The sequence below is a fragment of the Abramis brama genome, assembly GCF_963993115.1.
Source record: "Abramis brama genome assembly, chromosome: 17".
NCBI lineage: Eukaryota > Metazoa > Chordata > Actinopteri > Cypriniformes > Leuciscidae > Abramis > Abramis brama.
The window spans coordinates 2448264-2463856 of NC_139979.1; the positions used below are offsets into that span (position 1 = coordinate 2448264).

Consider the following 15593-nt stretch of genomic DNA (forward strand, 5'->3'; position numbering starts at 1 on the left):
GTATAATTATATAGGTACTCAGTAATATTAAGCAACTACATGTACTTACTATAGGGTTAGGGTAGGATTAGGATTTGGTTGAGGGTTAGTTGCATGTAATTATGCATAATTTACTGTTATTATTATGGCAAGTACATGTAACATATGTAACAAGGACACTGTGAAATAAAGTGTTACCGGGATAACTCATGGGTAGGGTTAGGTTTAGGGGTAGGGATATGGTCAGGATACAATTTTCAGACCAGAATAATGTTCCAGTACCAGCAAAATATGTTGACCCAGGAACATGTTTACTCGGCAAAATCCGGATGTGCGATAAGACTATAGGTTATGGGTGAACTCACTCAGATTCACACTGTGGTGGCCATTCTCACACACGGGTTCACCGAAGGCAAAGGACCCGATCGCTCAGGCTGAACCATGTGAAAAAACACAGGACAAACAGTCAGTGAACACTAAAGAGGCGTCAGGTTCAGTGATTGTGATGGACAGGTACTGTACCTGCTGGAGTGTGTACTCAGGAGGAGGCTTCAGTCGTCCTCGCAGCAGATTCTCAGGCTTCAGAGTAGATCGACAGACCACAACCTGAAGAGAGGAGGAAGACACTCAAAGGGGTCATCGGATGCAAAATTCACTTTTCACTCTGCATATAAATGTGTCTTTGCAGTGTGTGGACACAACCACCATACAATGAAAAAAATCCATTCACTCCTTTTTTTAAAATCCTCAAAAAGTGTAAACACTCTCAATAATCAAGCTGTTTGGATTTTCTGAGCAATGTGATGTCATATTGCTCATGCTCCGCCCACGACCACTGTCCTGTGTTAGCATATTTCCAGTATTAGTATATTTGAAATACTCTGCCCTTTCAACTATCTCTCCGTTTAAGGGGTGGTTGATTATGATTTCACTTTTCTAACTTTAGTTAGTGTGTAATGTTGCTGTTTGAGCATAAACAACATCTGCAAAGTTACGACGCTCAAAGTTCAAAGCAAAGGGAGATATTTGCTTTTAAAGAAATCGCTTTTTAAGGACTACAACAAACGGCTGGTAGAGACTACACCACATTCTTCCCGGGTTAATGACATCACCAACCCTAACATTTACATAAACCCCGCCCCCGGGAACAGGATTTATAGATTATCAAGACAGAATATGCTAATCAATGACTAGAAGATAGTTAACTCCACATTAGCTACATAAATTCATCAACTAAACATTCAGAAATGTCCTGTTGCTTCTACATGTTGTCACTTCTTCTTGAGTCTCTCCATCATTGTCTGACTCCGGTTTGAACATAAAAGGCTAAAAGTTTTTGAAATTTTCAGTGCATGTGTGTGTGAGTGCATGCTGTTGAAGCTCCGCCCCCTGTGCCGGGAGCAGCAGCTCATTTGCATTTAAAGGCACAGACACAAAAACGGTTTTGCTTACCCTCAAAAAGTGACAACTTTCACACGCTATATAAAAATATCTGTGGGGGTATTTTCAGCTAAAACTTCACAAACACACTCTGGGGACATCAGAGACTTATTTTACATCTGATGAAAAGGGCATTATACCACCCCTTTAATGGTAATGCTACAGTAGAAGCATGGATCTGTGTTTTTGGGGAGCTAAAGACCAGTTCCTTAGTCTTTGAAACATTGAGGTGCAGAAAGTTATCCTCACACCAGGTACTAAAATGTGCTAGTGGGTGCGTGGTGTGAGGATAACTTTCTGCAAACTTTATCATTTAGTTTTGTGGAAAAGTATGGTATGATTACCATACACCTTCTCTACAAGAGAAGGTGAAGAACAGCCTCACTATCACACAAGAATGGTCTCTCTTACCTTCTCCACTGCTCTTGATACAGGATACCTGGGGCTTCGCTCTGCTGGGGAAAAGAGTCAGTGAACAGTGAACAGATTCATGTATTAGTTCAGATCCTATGAGATGCATTTGAAGCCACTGTAAAAATGTATACAGCACACACACTTATTAAACATTAACTTAAATGGTAACACTCGATATTTACAAAACAAATAATAATTAAAACAGAAATGTTTCATTATTATTAGTAGTAGTATTGGCTGATTTGTTATATTTATGCATTTGGGAGGCGCTTTTATCCAAAGTGACTTACAGTGCATTCAAGGCATGCATTTTGCCAGTATGTGTTACCTGGGAATTAAACCCATGACCTTGATGTTGCAGGCGCCATGTTCTATCAGTTGAGCAACAGAGAGTTGAGGAAGCATCGCTCACCACGAGTCCCACAGTAGATGAAGCCCAGCAGAACGAGGAGGAGGAGAACAGCACAGGGGATTCCAGCAGCAAAACCAGCGATGGAGGCTCCACTGAGTCCAGCAGCTGACAACACAACGACATCATCAACAACAACAACATCATCAACAACAACACAACAACATCATCAACAACAACACAACAACATCAACAAAACAACAAATGTAAATTTGAGTATCATCAGCATAAAAGTGATACCCAAAACCATATTTCCTAATTATTTGTCCCAAAGGAAGCAAATAAACACTAAACAATATGGGACCCAGGACAGATCCCTGAGGAACACCATGGCAGACTTGTCCAATTTCAGATTTGTTGTTTCCCAAGACAACAAACTGGAAATGATCAGTGAGGTAAGACTCTCCAGCCTATTTAGCAGGATAGAACGGCACACTGTGTCAAAAGCTGCACTGAGATCTAACAAGACCAAGATCGTAGAGGCTCCAGAGTCAGCTGAGAGAAGCTGGTCATTCATAACACGACCCAAGGCCGTCTCTGTACCGTGTCCCATTCTAAACCCAGACTGAAAAGGTTCGAAAAGCTTGTTGGATGACAATTATGATCACAGGAATAAATTACATTTCACTATATTCACATAGAAAACATCTATTTAAAATTTTGATAATATTTCACAGTTTATACTGTATTTATGATCAAATAAACGCAGCCTTGCTGAGCATAAGACTTCTTTCAAAAACAAACCTTTTTTCCCGAGTTCCACTTATAAATGTGTTTCTGTGTCCAAATAGTTATAATTTATTTTTTCATGGCCTTTTTATTTCACCCTCTCTCTGATGCTTAAATTAAACAGCTGTTTTTTCAGTATTATTGCCTCTGACTTTAATGAAAATGGCCTCATTGCAAAAAGGTTTAGCTGCGCAAAAACACACAAGTTTGCTTTTGGACTGATATATATATATATTTAACAGCTCTATTTTTCAATAACAGCCTTTTCAAAAAGCGGCATCCGATAGATAAAACAATCAGTGCCGAAATATGCCTTTTCCATAGTATATAAAGCTCTTTTATCTCTAAAGCTCAATGAAAATGTAATTAATTCATGCTTAGGTGAGCTCTTTAAAGCGTATTCAGTTTGTGATTCATGTCACCTGGTCCGATCCGATGCTGCTGTGACGGTTCTCCTGCGGTTCTGCCTGCTTTAGGGATGATCCTGAAGTAGTAAGGGGATTTTGGGTCGATTCCTGAGACGGTTGTGTTTCTAGCCGAGGCCGGCATCAGTCGGATGGTGTGGAAGTCTGTCATGATGCTGCGTTTGGGTTGAGACGGGCTTGAGAGCTCTGGGCCCTTCATCTGGATATCAAAGCCTTCAAAAGTACAATGAACCTTTTAATATGCACTGAAATGCAAACGACATGTTAATTAATAATCAAACAAAGCTAGAATGGATGCAACCTGTGAATATTTGCATGTACCTGTAATAACAGAGGTGAGAGGAACATGCCACGTTAGAGTTACTTCTGTTTGATCATCACTCAGGGAAACACTTGAATTTGAGATTTGAGGGCCTTAAAAAAAGATTGAAATTGCATGTTTTGAGAAGAAACACAACTATCAATATTTACTGTGGATGAACAGAATAGAATTAATAGAATTCAAAGACATGCACTAGTGTTCAAAAGTTTGGGAAGCTCCGAAGTCTCTTTTGCTCTCCAAGGCTGCATTTATTTAATTGAAAATACAGTAATTAAATACACTTAATTTTAGTGTCCTTGTTACACGTTACATTAACTTACTGTAGTAATAACAGTAAATTATGCATAATTACATGCAACTAACTTAAACCAAACCCTAACCCTATAGTAAGTACGTTGTTAATTAATATTACTCAGACTTAATTATATAATTACACTGTAACAAGGGCACCTTAAAATCAAGTGTAATATTGTGAAATATTACAATTTAAAATAGCTGATTGATGTTTATTGTAAAGTGTAATTTATTCCTGTGATCAAAGCTGAATTTTCAGCATCATTACTCCAGTCTTCAGTGTCACATGATCCTTCAGAAATCATTATAATATGATGATTTGCTGCTCGATATCAGTGTTGAAAACAGTTCTTAATATTTTTGTGGAAACTGTGATTTTTGATCAATTTAATGCATCCCTGCTGAAAAAAGTTTTCATTTCTTAAAAAATAATTAAAAACTTACTTCTGAATTGCACGGTCAATATATTTTGTTTCTGACTGATTCCATATTGGCCTAAAGCTCACAATGCATTTGGTCAAGTTTTTAAGTGGTATAGACATCTGAAAGCTCAAACAACTCATTTTTGCTAATGATAAATCCATACCGAGCAGCGCCGTGTCCACGGTTGTGTTTCCGAGAGGGTTGATGGCAGTGCATGTGTAGGTGTCCAGGTCTGAAGAAGTGGCATTGAAATCGTGAATAAACAGCTGAGTTGTGTTTGCACTGATCTGGTATTTGGCCCCAGTTTGCAAGCGGTCTCCATTCTTGATCCAGCGCACAAGGGCTTGAGGTGTGGCTTCAGCAGAGCAGTGGATCACAACCATCGTCCGTTCATCTTCACTCATGCTGGTTAAAATTACAGGCAGAAAATCCACAGGAGCCCCTGCAACATCATTACATGACATCAATATATATATATATATATTGCAGAAATTATACCTGCAGAAATTATAAATAAATATTTTATATATATATATATACACAGTAATATAAAATATTTATTTATTTATAATTTCTGCAGGTATGGGCCTCCAAAGTGGATGAAGCAAGATAAATGTTAATTATACATTTAATTCATTCAAAATAAAAATGCATTGAAAATTTTGGTTGTTACAGTGTAATTATATATTTAAGTACTGAGTGATATTAAGCAACTACATGTACTTACTATAGGGTTAGGGTAGGATTAGGATTTGGTTGAGGGTTAATTGCATGTAATTATGCATAATTTACTGTTATTACTATGGTAAGTACATGTAACATATGCAACAAGGACACTGTAAAATAAAGTGTTACCAATTTTTTTTTTACAATACACAATTGTAACCCAATAAGTGTGTGCAATGTATTTTTATTCTTATTAGGGTATTGTGTAGCTTAGTAACACACTTCAACAAAACTTGTTTGCAATTATTAAAACTGAATAAATTTTTCTGTGCACTATTTTAACGACATATGGAAAATTGATCACTTATTAGGTTACATTTCAGTTCAGATGTTGCCTATGTAGGCAGAACACAAAGTTTAATAGCAAGAGTAAAAGAGTGATTTCTACAACTCAGTTCATCATCTAAATTTGCAATATTAATTATTTTGTTACAAATTAATTCTGCTTCATATTCACCATAAAATAACTTCTAAAAATACAAGAAAATTCCAAGTAGAGTTGATTTGCACCATAGATATTTGATATGTACGTGAGAAACAGAGCATGACTTACGGGGAATGACACTGCATTGTGTCTGATTCAGAGGATGGTCAGCTTTACAGATGATTTCTTGTCCATGTAATCTCTGAGTGTCATTTATAGTGATGCTGTAATTGCCGTATCCACTGGCATTATGGCTCAGGCCGGGGAAAGACACCTGTGCTTCTGGAGCGCCTCCTGGCCACAGACAGAGGAACTGCAGCAATGCTCCATTCACTGTCTGAACCGAACACGACGGCCCGCCACAGGGAGCCTCTGCCAGGATGAAAAGCAGAGTTGATAAGAGCATATCCGTATTGACTAACATATGAACAGACTGGTTTAACTTTAAATGACTTGCCTAAAAGACTAGCCAAGGTAGCGCCAGATTTAATTTTAGACAGGAATGGAAACGAGGCTGTAAGTCTATCCCTTTCACACAGGTCTTACTTTTTTGTCAAGTAAGTTTTATTGGAAGACAATTACATTTTTTTTATTATTTTTTTTTACAATCTTACAGATGTCTCTTCACAAATAATAATAATAATAAAAAAAACATATAAACAAACCATCCCATACCCGACCTGTTTACATTGACTTGAAAAGGTATGATGAAGCAATGTTAAAACATTACATTAACAAAAAGATGCATTAATCCACATGGTTTCTAGATAACAGCTAAAATGGTACCAGATTTTGTCAAACTGCTCAAATTTTCCCTTCAAACAGTATCTGATTTGTTCCAAATGTAAAGTAGAAGACATCTCTCAAAGCCATAACTTGACTAGGTCTCACTTTTTGTCACACCAGCCATATATATATATTTTTTACCAGCCATGAAACATAGATTAATCCTTATTAAAGTTACAAAAGTTATTCAGTCAAGAGCAATAAGTGATAGTTATTTGTCTTTTGTTGTTTGATTAAAATTAAAATCCCATTGAAAGTTTTTGCAGCATTATTCAATGTTGACGTAATTTCCACTGAAATAGGAAGACAGGACAGGGCAAATCGAGCAACTCTTCCCCTTTTTAAAAACAGCCAATAGCCTTTAGTTTATATCACAGCTGTTGAACTCCGCAAAGCTGCATTTGACAGCCACAGTCTAAAACTGTTACATATGCGTTTTATTTCTCAGCTTTTTACGTTCAGTTAAGACATAACTGACTATGTTTACAAGGATACTTGCCAAGACAGGCATTTTAACATAATTTTGTTTGAATATGTCTGTTCAAGCGCAAGAAAAAGAGAGCTTAGTATTTTCTCGCCGTCAGAGACGCAAGTTCCCTTTCGCATCTTTTTGAGCTTGAATATTTAAATTGGCAAGACTTGAAATTGGCGTCGCTCACGTTTGTTTACGTCCACGTTCTCACAATTTTGCATTGGTGATTGACACCGTTTTATATACTCGCCAACACTGATTTTTACTGGCATTTTGTTGATAAAAAGGTTTTTACAGAGAGGATTTTGGATCTCTTTTCATCACCCAATAAATAGCCTAAAAAACTACTGTCAACAGCCAGAAAACAAATACACTTTCACAATGTTTTTAGGATTAAAATTGTATATAAATCAGACGAATGATATATGAACAAACTCTATTAAAACCCTTCGGAATATAGATATGAATAAAACTGTAAAGTCTGGTGTATGTAAGTGCAGCTGACATGGAGATAAAAAAAAACTCACAGCCTTTAAAGATAAAGTTGTAAAATGTAATAAAATAAAATAAAATAAACACTTAAATGTATATTTTGGATGTTTTCTTGTCTGAAACACCGTCAGCAGAAAAAATATCAAGCCATCCGAAGATGTTTTAAAATTTTTAACTAGCAGATATCACCATGAAACTTTCCCAGTTGATTACCTACATTAAGATGAGAAAAAAATGTATTACAAGTTTTCTGTAATTTAATGTTTAAATATGCAAATTAGGCAATATCTAATTAAATATGCGCTAATTTGCATATATTTAAAAAAACGAAATCTGAGTATTGGATAAAGCCAGGTTAAAAATTATTTTTTCATTGTGTTCACATATTAGATGGGGAAAAAATTACAGAGGGATTCATGGATATCTACTTTTGTTTCAGAATATACTGTCAATAGCCTTAAAAAAATGATTTTCGCCATGTTTTTTGGAATAAAATGTTATATAACTCAGGCTAGGAATAATATATTTACAAATCCCTCTGTAAATGTCTTCATAATATAACTAGGTACAAGACTGGAAAGTTTGGTGTATATCGGTGCTGCTGAAGTGGAGATTTTGGACTTGGAGAATGAGAGAAAAGTCATTTTGAGAAAACGGGCTTTAAAGATTTATCATCAGCAGAGGCGGACAGAGTACACAGCTTCATTACTTGAGTAAAAGTACAGATACCCCTTGCTAAATTTTACTCAAGTACAAGTAAAAGTACTACAGTCAGATGTCTACTTAAGTAAAAGTACTAAAGTACTTGTTTTTAAAAGTACTTGAGTATCAAGAGTACAAGAGTACATTTTCTAAATATTGCATTACTACTGCCACAGTGCTTACATTGGTAAACACAGCAAACACTTGAAGCGAAAACTATCATTAACTTGTTCAGAAAATTGAAATAGTCTGGCGAGGTGGGGCCACGGGTTGGCACATTCCCGGGATGCCATATTTTTTTCCCCAGGATGGTAGGGGAAGACTCATGAATATTCATTAGGGAAGTCATCCCTGATTGGTCTGATGACCTACCCCTAACCCCACCCCTAAACCTACCCGTCACTGGGGGTCTTATGACCTCCCTAACCCCGCCCCTAAACCTACCCGTCACTGGGGTTAAGACCAATCAGGGATGACTTCCCTAATGAATATTCATGAGTCTTCCCCTACCATCCTGGGGAAAAAAATCCGAGAGTATGGACCTGCTGCGTTTTCATCCATTGTTTCGTCCATGGTTTCGTCTCTTATCTAAATCTGACCATGGAGTTTGACTTTGGCGGAAAGCTGAAGGTGATTGCTGATAGGCTGTCCCAATCAGTGGCGCCTGCACAATCCAATCACATTTGAGAGGGAAACAACAAATTGAGGGTTTCCGAGATGTTTCTTTTTCCTTTTTTTTTTTTTTTAGAGGAAGAAGAAGTAACAGGTACTCACAGTTATGGATAGAAATGTAAAGTAAAGAGTACAATATTTGCCTCTCAAATGTACTTGAGTAAAGTCATGAGTACTCCCCAAAAATGATACTTGAGTAAAGTACAGATCCCTCAAAATTGTACTTAAGTACTGTACTCAAGTAAATGTACTCCGTTACTGTCCGGCTCTGATCATCAGCCAGTGAGATTGCGCATTCAGCCCTTTTACTTTCACGATTGGTTGCTGATAAAAAGGAAATTACCATATTTGGATCTGACAGCATTGTACAGAAGAGAGAGAGCTTTCCAGCGGTGTATGTGATGACGGTGCAGACAGAGATCGCGGAGCAGCATGTTGATTAAGAACGCCAACTTTTGTTGAATTTATGAGAAATCTACAGACGCAAACAGACAAAGTGTAGTAAAATAAAGACCTAAATGTGTATTTCAGACTTTTTTTCACCACAAGTCTGACAGAAGACATATTATTGAAGACAAATATCGAAAAATCTCAAAATTGACCAGTAAAAAAAAAAGAAAATGTTTTTGCCTGCCGTGTCTCGCCTTAAATCTGAACTTCAAACTCGTACCATAGATAATTGCAGTGAGGTTTCTCTGAAGTGTGGCCTTAGTTCTGGTGTTGACCATCACGCAAGTGTAAACGCCACTTTGACTCGTCTTAAGATTGGTGAGATGGACTGTTCCGGTTCCAGACGCTGCAATAGACTCGCCATTGAAAAACCACGATGTGGAGGGGGCCGGTTCACCCTCGGCCCGACAGGAGAGGAACAGAGACTCTCCCGAAACAAAGACTGCTTTTGTGGGACTGACCTTGAGAACTGGCTTATCTGGTCCATCTAAGGGCAGCAAAAGAGGGAACATAAGATGTGGGAAATGAAACGGGCTACTGTTGGGAAAGTAGAAGCATCTTAATGACATTCTGCCTAAGGTAACAAGATCCTAGAGTCATAAACATTCCCATATATACTCACACAGCACCGTGATGTTCCTGTGAAGCGTCTCATTGCTGAACGGGTTGGTTAGTAATACGGAGTAGCGACCCGCGTCACTCCTACTGGGCTGGTTAATCGTGAGTTTCTTTCCAGCGATGGAATAACGAGATGCATTTTTTACCTGGAGCCCATTAAAACACCACCTCGCCTCTTTGGCCTCCCCTCGCATTGTGCTGTAATACAAGGTGAACTTCGCTTCACCCTCAACGGCGTCATCATCTGAATCAGTGTGCAGGGATGCATTCATGAGGATATCTATTGAGAAAGAGACTCATGGAAATTAATCACACTTACCAACTCACAAGGAAAGGAAAGGACAAGGAAACTTTAGGAGAAGCGATGGCTCAATATAAGTGCTTTAAAATAATTATTGCTTAAAGCTGCAGTCCGTAGCTTTTTTGGGTTAAAAATTATCCAAAATAAAATTGAGCAAAAGTACATAACCAGCCAGTGTTCAAAACTCTGCTTGCCTTAGCTCGATTCAGAACGGTAAGCTTGTAATAATGTTTTTAATTCCAGTGGTATTAAGTGGATTTCCGCGGGAAATTCGAGCATGTCTTTGTGTCATTACGTCACATCTGTCCACATAATGAAGAGTCTCGGCTAGTCATCGTGTGAGGATGCTGGAGGTGGAGATTTATAGCCTTTTCTCACAGCACTTGATATAATTAGACTTATCAGTTTGATGGCGGATCCAGAAAGTGACAACTGGAGATTCACCCGAACAAACGCGAAAGACTTCGGACTTCGGAGAAAAAAAGAGATTGCAACCGGCCCATGCGAAAACAAGGATAATATCGGAAGAGCATTAGTCACGCAATGCTGATGTTGTTAACATTAACAATTTGAAAACAAAGTATAATTTGCACAGTTTGACGCGATATGATAAGCAATCGTTAGATTTAATCAGCGTGATTTACTGCAATGCTTTCTTCCCTTAGTTGGTCGAACAAGTGGATGTTACTTGTTCAGACGACATTTTCCGGTGAAAATTATTATGTTGGTCATACTTCCAAAAAGTAGAATCTGTGATTGCGAATGCCAGGATCCACACCGGCGGCGACTGACAGCCGCACATTCCCCTCAAAACATCGGATTCATCCGCGCTGTGCCGCGCCGAGGCACAACCCACGTACAGTTGATAACTCCGCGAATAACTGCAATTGCAGATTTCGAACAGAGATGGCGACAAAGAGGAAAAACTTAATTTTATTCATGAACATATTAAGGATGCAAGATATATCGGCCAACATATTGGTATCGTTATTTGTGTTATATCGTTATTATATGTTATTATAATCGGCTCGATAAGAAAATTTAGGCTGATGTATTAAAGCCGATACATAATGGATTATTTCCTTCAGCCGAGACAATTCAGATGAGCGCTGTTCGCCATGATGGCTTGAATCGCTTGAAATATGATTTGATTTAAAAACATTTTGGTAAGGAAAGTTGGCCATAGGAGTGTAAAATTTATTTTAAAACTTACACTGGTTCAAACTAGGCTACTGTACTTTTTTTGTTTGATTTATGTTGAATTGCTTGAGAAATTTACATTTTTAACACTCGCTTTACAAAATATGGTTACACTTTATTTTAAGGTGTCATTGTTACAGTGTAGTTATATATTTAAGTACTGAGTAATATTAAGTTACTACATGTACTTACTATAGGGTTAGGGTAGGGTAGGATTAGGTTGAGGGTTAGTTGCATGTAATTAGGCATCATTTACTGTTATTACTATGGTAATTACATGTAACATGTAACAAGGACACTGTAAAATAAAGTATTACCCAAAATACTTATCCAAAAAAATCTATTTGACAAGGCTGCTAGCTACACGTTCAAACCAGTAGGTTTTGTTAATCAGTTATTGATCAATACAGCCAAATATAAACAATCAATAACTGTCTATCGCTAATTATAATGTTACCACACACACATACTGTATTCTCAGCCATACTCTCCATACTCACCGTAAACAAAGAGGTCAAAAGTAGCGCTGACCTTTGCCTCCCCGATTTTAGTCATTTCCACAGTGTATGTCCCATTATAACTAAGGGACACATTTCTGAAGGTGAGGGATCCGTCCTGTTCTGGTTTTAAAACGTCTAAATCAACACCTGAAAGTGAGTCGTCACCAACGGTCCATCTGGCGATCAGACGGTCTCCCATAAACCACATGACCTCAGGCAAAGAGACACCAGCGTGAGACACACCGAGCGTCACATTGGTGCCCACAAGAGCTTCAACCGATACGGGTCCCGTGGGTGAGATGGTCAGATAACATACGTTACCTATAGTATTAGGGGACAAAAAAAAGAGCAATAATTCTTCTTGCAAAACTCTGCCATGATGTTACAGTGTTGTGGGTGTTTCAAGCGTACAAGTAAAAACATCTAAGATTTTGCTTCTTCAATGTACAGATTAACCCTGAAATCTACAACATTAAATTACCTTAACCATTACATCCCAATGTGATTATTTATGTTATTCAAAAAGTGGGTAAATTTGTCAACAACGTTGAATTGGTACTTTTAAACAAAACCAGCCATGGGGGGGGCGAGATCTCAGAATCACGGACTTGCTTTACGGCACGACATCACATACATCAACAACATATGAACATAGATATCATATATAAACGCCAGATGTCTTATGGCGCAGTCACTTCCGGCATCACCGTTCGGCCATCTTGTCACAGTGAAGCTGTGAATTAAGGTGAATGATCAGCATGCACACAAATCCTCTTATCTCACTGAAATCTTGACGGATTTAACGGTTTGGTTTCTTACAAACGTTATTAACGTGGCTATAATTACGAATGCTTGAACATGTATGTTATAATTATTCATATGTATGCAGTGTATGTATGCAGTGTCATAACTACATCTCTGACGTTTATAACAAACCAAACTGTTTGAAAATCGGTAGAAAATTGAGCAAGTTATGGTTATTTAAAAGTACATGCACCATTAAACGAGTGAGCGAGCACACTGTGGCAAGATGGCCGCCACGTGCGGACGTCGACCTCCATTGGCCAGCAGCGCGCACGAGACATCTAGCCTTTATATATTCTATCTATGCATATGAAGAGCCTCTCTGGAAGACACTAGCTCGCATTTCAGACGTGAATCATGGCAGAGCACAAAAAGAACTACAAAATTCGACTGCTTTACGGCATACGTCACTTCCCCCACCACTTCCTCAAATTTGGACGTGAGCGTTTATATACTGTCTATGGACGTGAGAGGCCAACCAACATTTGTTTTCGGCTTTCGTGCGTATGTTTTTGTCATGGGGCTGTTTACACCTGGCCACTTCATGCGTTTTCTCAGATGGGATAGCTATCTGATCGTGAAAAGACCAGGTGTAAATGTCCTCCGAAACGCATTCAAGACGGATTTGAATCCGACCGCTCAAACCACTTCAGGAGGAGGTCTGAGTCGCATTCCAGACGACACTGGACAAGTGTGCATCTGGTTGTTGAAACCACATATGTAAATTGTACTCCTCCCAAAAATGTAAAAAAAAAAAAAAAAAAAACGTGTGAGAGCGTATCTTATTGCTAGATATGACAACGCTACTGGAACACGCATTACCGCAGCTGATCGATTCATCAAGCCACCGTGCAAACTATCGCAAATTAAAGTGAAAGTAAGTCGCAGACGCTTATCACACAATCATCATCATTAAAAGTAAAGAAACTAAATGATCTTACCAGGGCTGTTACTGCTCTCTCTTATTGCGGTCTTTGATTTTGAAATTTTAGCTGATGATCATTAAAATGCAGCTCATATCTGTTGCTTTCGGTGACGTGCACTCCATTAAATCTGCATATAGCGCGAGAATTGAAGATCGGATTTAAATCCGTTTCGCAAAAACACATTTATGTGACCAGGTGTAAATGGAATTGTTTTGATAAATCAGAAATCCGATCTGAGAAAACGCATGAAGTGGCCAGTAAATAAATCTCTTATTTGTAAACTTGTTTGCATTCTATGTTGTATGTTGTTGCGCTTGCTTGTAGTATGTCATTTTTTTACATGCTGTTCATTCATCCATTGCTGATAATTAGACCAGTCCAATAATTTCCACATATGTCTAGCTAGCTTTCGAATATCAGAGCTGTTACGTGTTTTTTGCATTATGTTTTATTGCCCTAGCTTGCCTCACAAACTAGTTTGCCAGCTGAACTCAGGTGTTGTGAGGTGTATTCATCACGTAGTCCTGAGGGATATCAGACGACCCAGTGCCACAACACAATTTCTCCACAGTGTGCCTTTAAACACAAGTACTCCACACTGTTTGAGAAAAACGGAAACTGCATAGTGTGCCTTTAACGGGTTAGTTCACCCAAAAATGAAAATTAGCCCATGACTTACTCACCCTGAAGCCATCCTAGGTGTATATGACATTCTTCTTTCAGACGAATACAATCGGAGTTATATTAAAAAATGTCCTGGCTCTTCCAAGCTTTATAATGGCAGTGAATGGCTATGTCTTTGGAAGTCTATCAAAGCGCACCCATTCATGATTACGCCGGGGTTAATAAAGGCCTTCTGAAGTGAAGCGATACGTTTGTGTAAGAAAAATATCCATATTTAATGGGTAAATAAACGTCTGCCGGAAGCTAGTTATTTTAGTCGATAAACTCTTAAATATGGATATTTTTCTTACACGAATGCATCACTTCACTTCAGAAGGACTTTATTATCATACATTTTTCTTTATGTAGGCTATATGAAATTTTCCAAATAAAATTTGAATTTTAGTTATATTATCCATTTCCAGTAAACCAGTATCACAATCCATAAACAAGACCATTATCTTACAATTCTACGTTGTTATGACGTTGCCATAGTAGAAATGCAATGTGTCACAACGTAAATGTGCTGCGTATTGATATCGTGATAATAATAGACGAATTAGCTTTTTACTCAGTCTGAGTTATGTTAAAGACTGTCACTTACAATAAAATGAATAATAATATATTCATTTATAGGTATAAATGATGAGATTTGATTTTGACTTACCTGCAATGAAGAACAAAAGGACACAAATCAAACTAAACCGCGTCTGCATTGTCGACAAACTCAAACTAAAGCTGCAGGTCAGAGTTTTAATTTTGATGATTAAGTCATATTCCTTCGAAAACTGATGAATAGCTGTTAAGTCACTCCACATCCCTGAGAAAATCCCAAAACTCCTCCGTCCAGGTGAGATTTACCTGGAGAAATCATTCCATCAGTCACACATGAAGTGTATGAGTGGGCGGGGCTTAGCGTCCTGCGTTTAAAGCGATAGTTCAAACCAAATTGTCATTTCAAACCTGTACGACATTCTTTCTTCCGTGGAAAACAAAAGACACGTAGAGCAGATTGTTAGTGACTGACAGCCTCCACCTCCATTGCATAATTCTCCCTCAAATACAAAAAAAAAAAGAAAAGAAAAAGTTTTTACTAAAATGGCTTATTCTGCATAATAATAATAATAATAATAATAGCACCTTGTGTTCCACAGAAGAAAGAAAGAAACATACATTACAGGTTTAGAACAACAACATGAGGGTGACAGAATTGTTGATGAACTCAAAAATAATACCTGCACTAATTAGTAATGATTACTAGCCTACTTACAAGCATTTTTTTTTTATTTAAATAAATAAATAAATAAATATATATATATATATATATATATGTACTATTATATACTAATAGTACCAGTAATAAGCCAGTATAAGCCAAAATAAACATAAAATAAAATCTAATAATTTTTTTATATTTTTTTA

General features: G+C 37.7%; 1 protein-coding gene across 1 annotated transcript; it reads right to left on the bottom strand.

Annotated features, from left to right (window-relative positions):
- Positions 1-408: 408 nt before the first annotated feature.
- vsig10l (V-set and immunoglobulin domain containing 10 like) lies at positions 409-14887 on the bottom strand (the record flags this gene model as incomplete). Its single annotated transcript, XM_084090002.1, has 11 exons — positions 409-585; positions 1831-1874; positions 2246-2350; positions 3394-3609; positions 3718-3810; positions 4599-4877; positions 5715-5957; positions 9380-9646; positions 9782-10057; positions 11779-12099; positions 14839-14887. The coding sequence occupies 11 exons, from the start codon at positions 14885-14887 to the stop codon at positions 409-411; spliced, it is 2070 nt and encodes a 689-aa protein (XP_083946128.1).
- Positions 14888-15593: the final 706 nt, after the last annotated feature.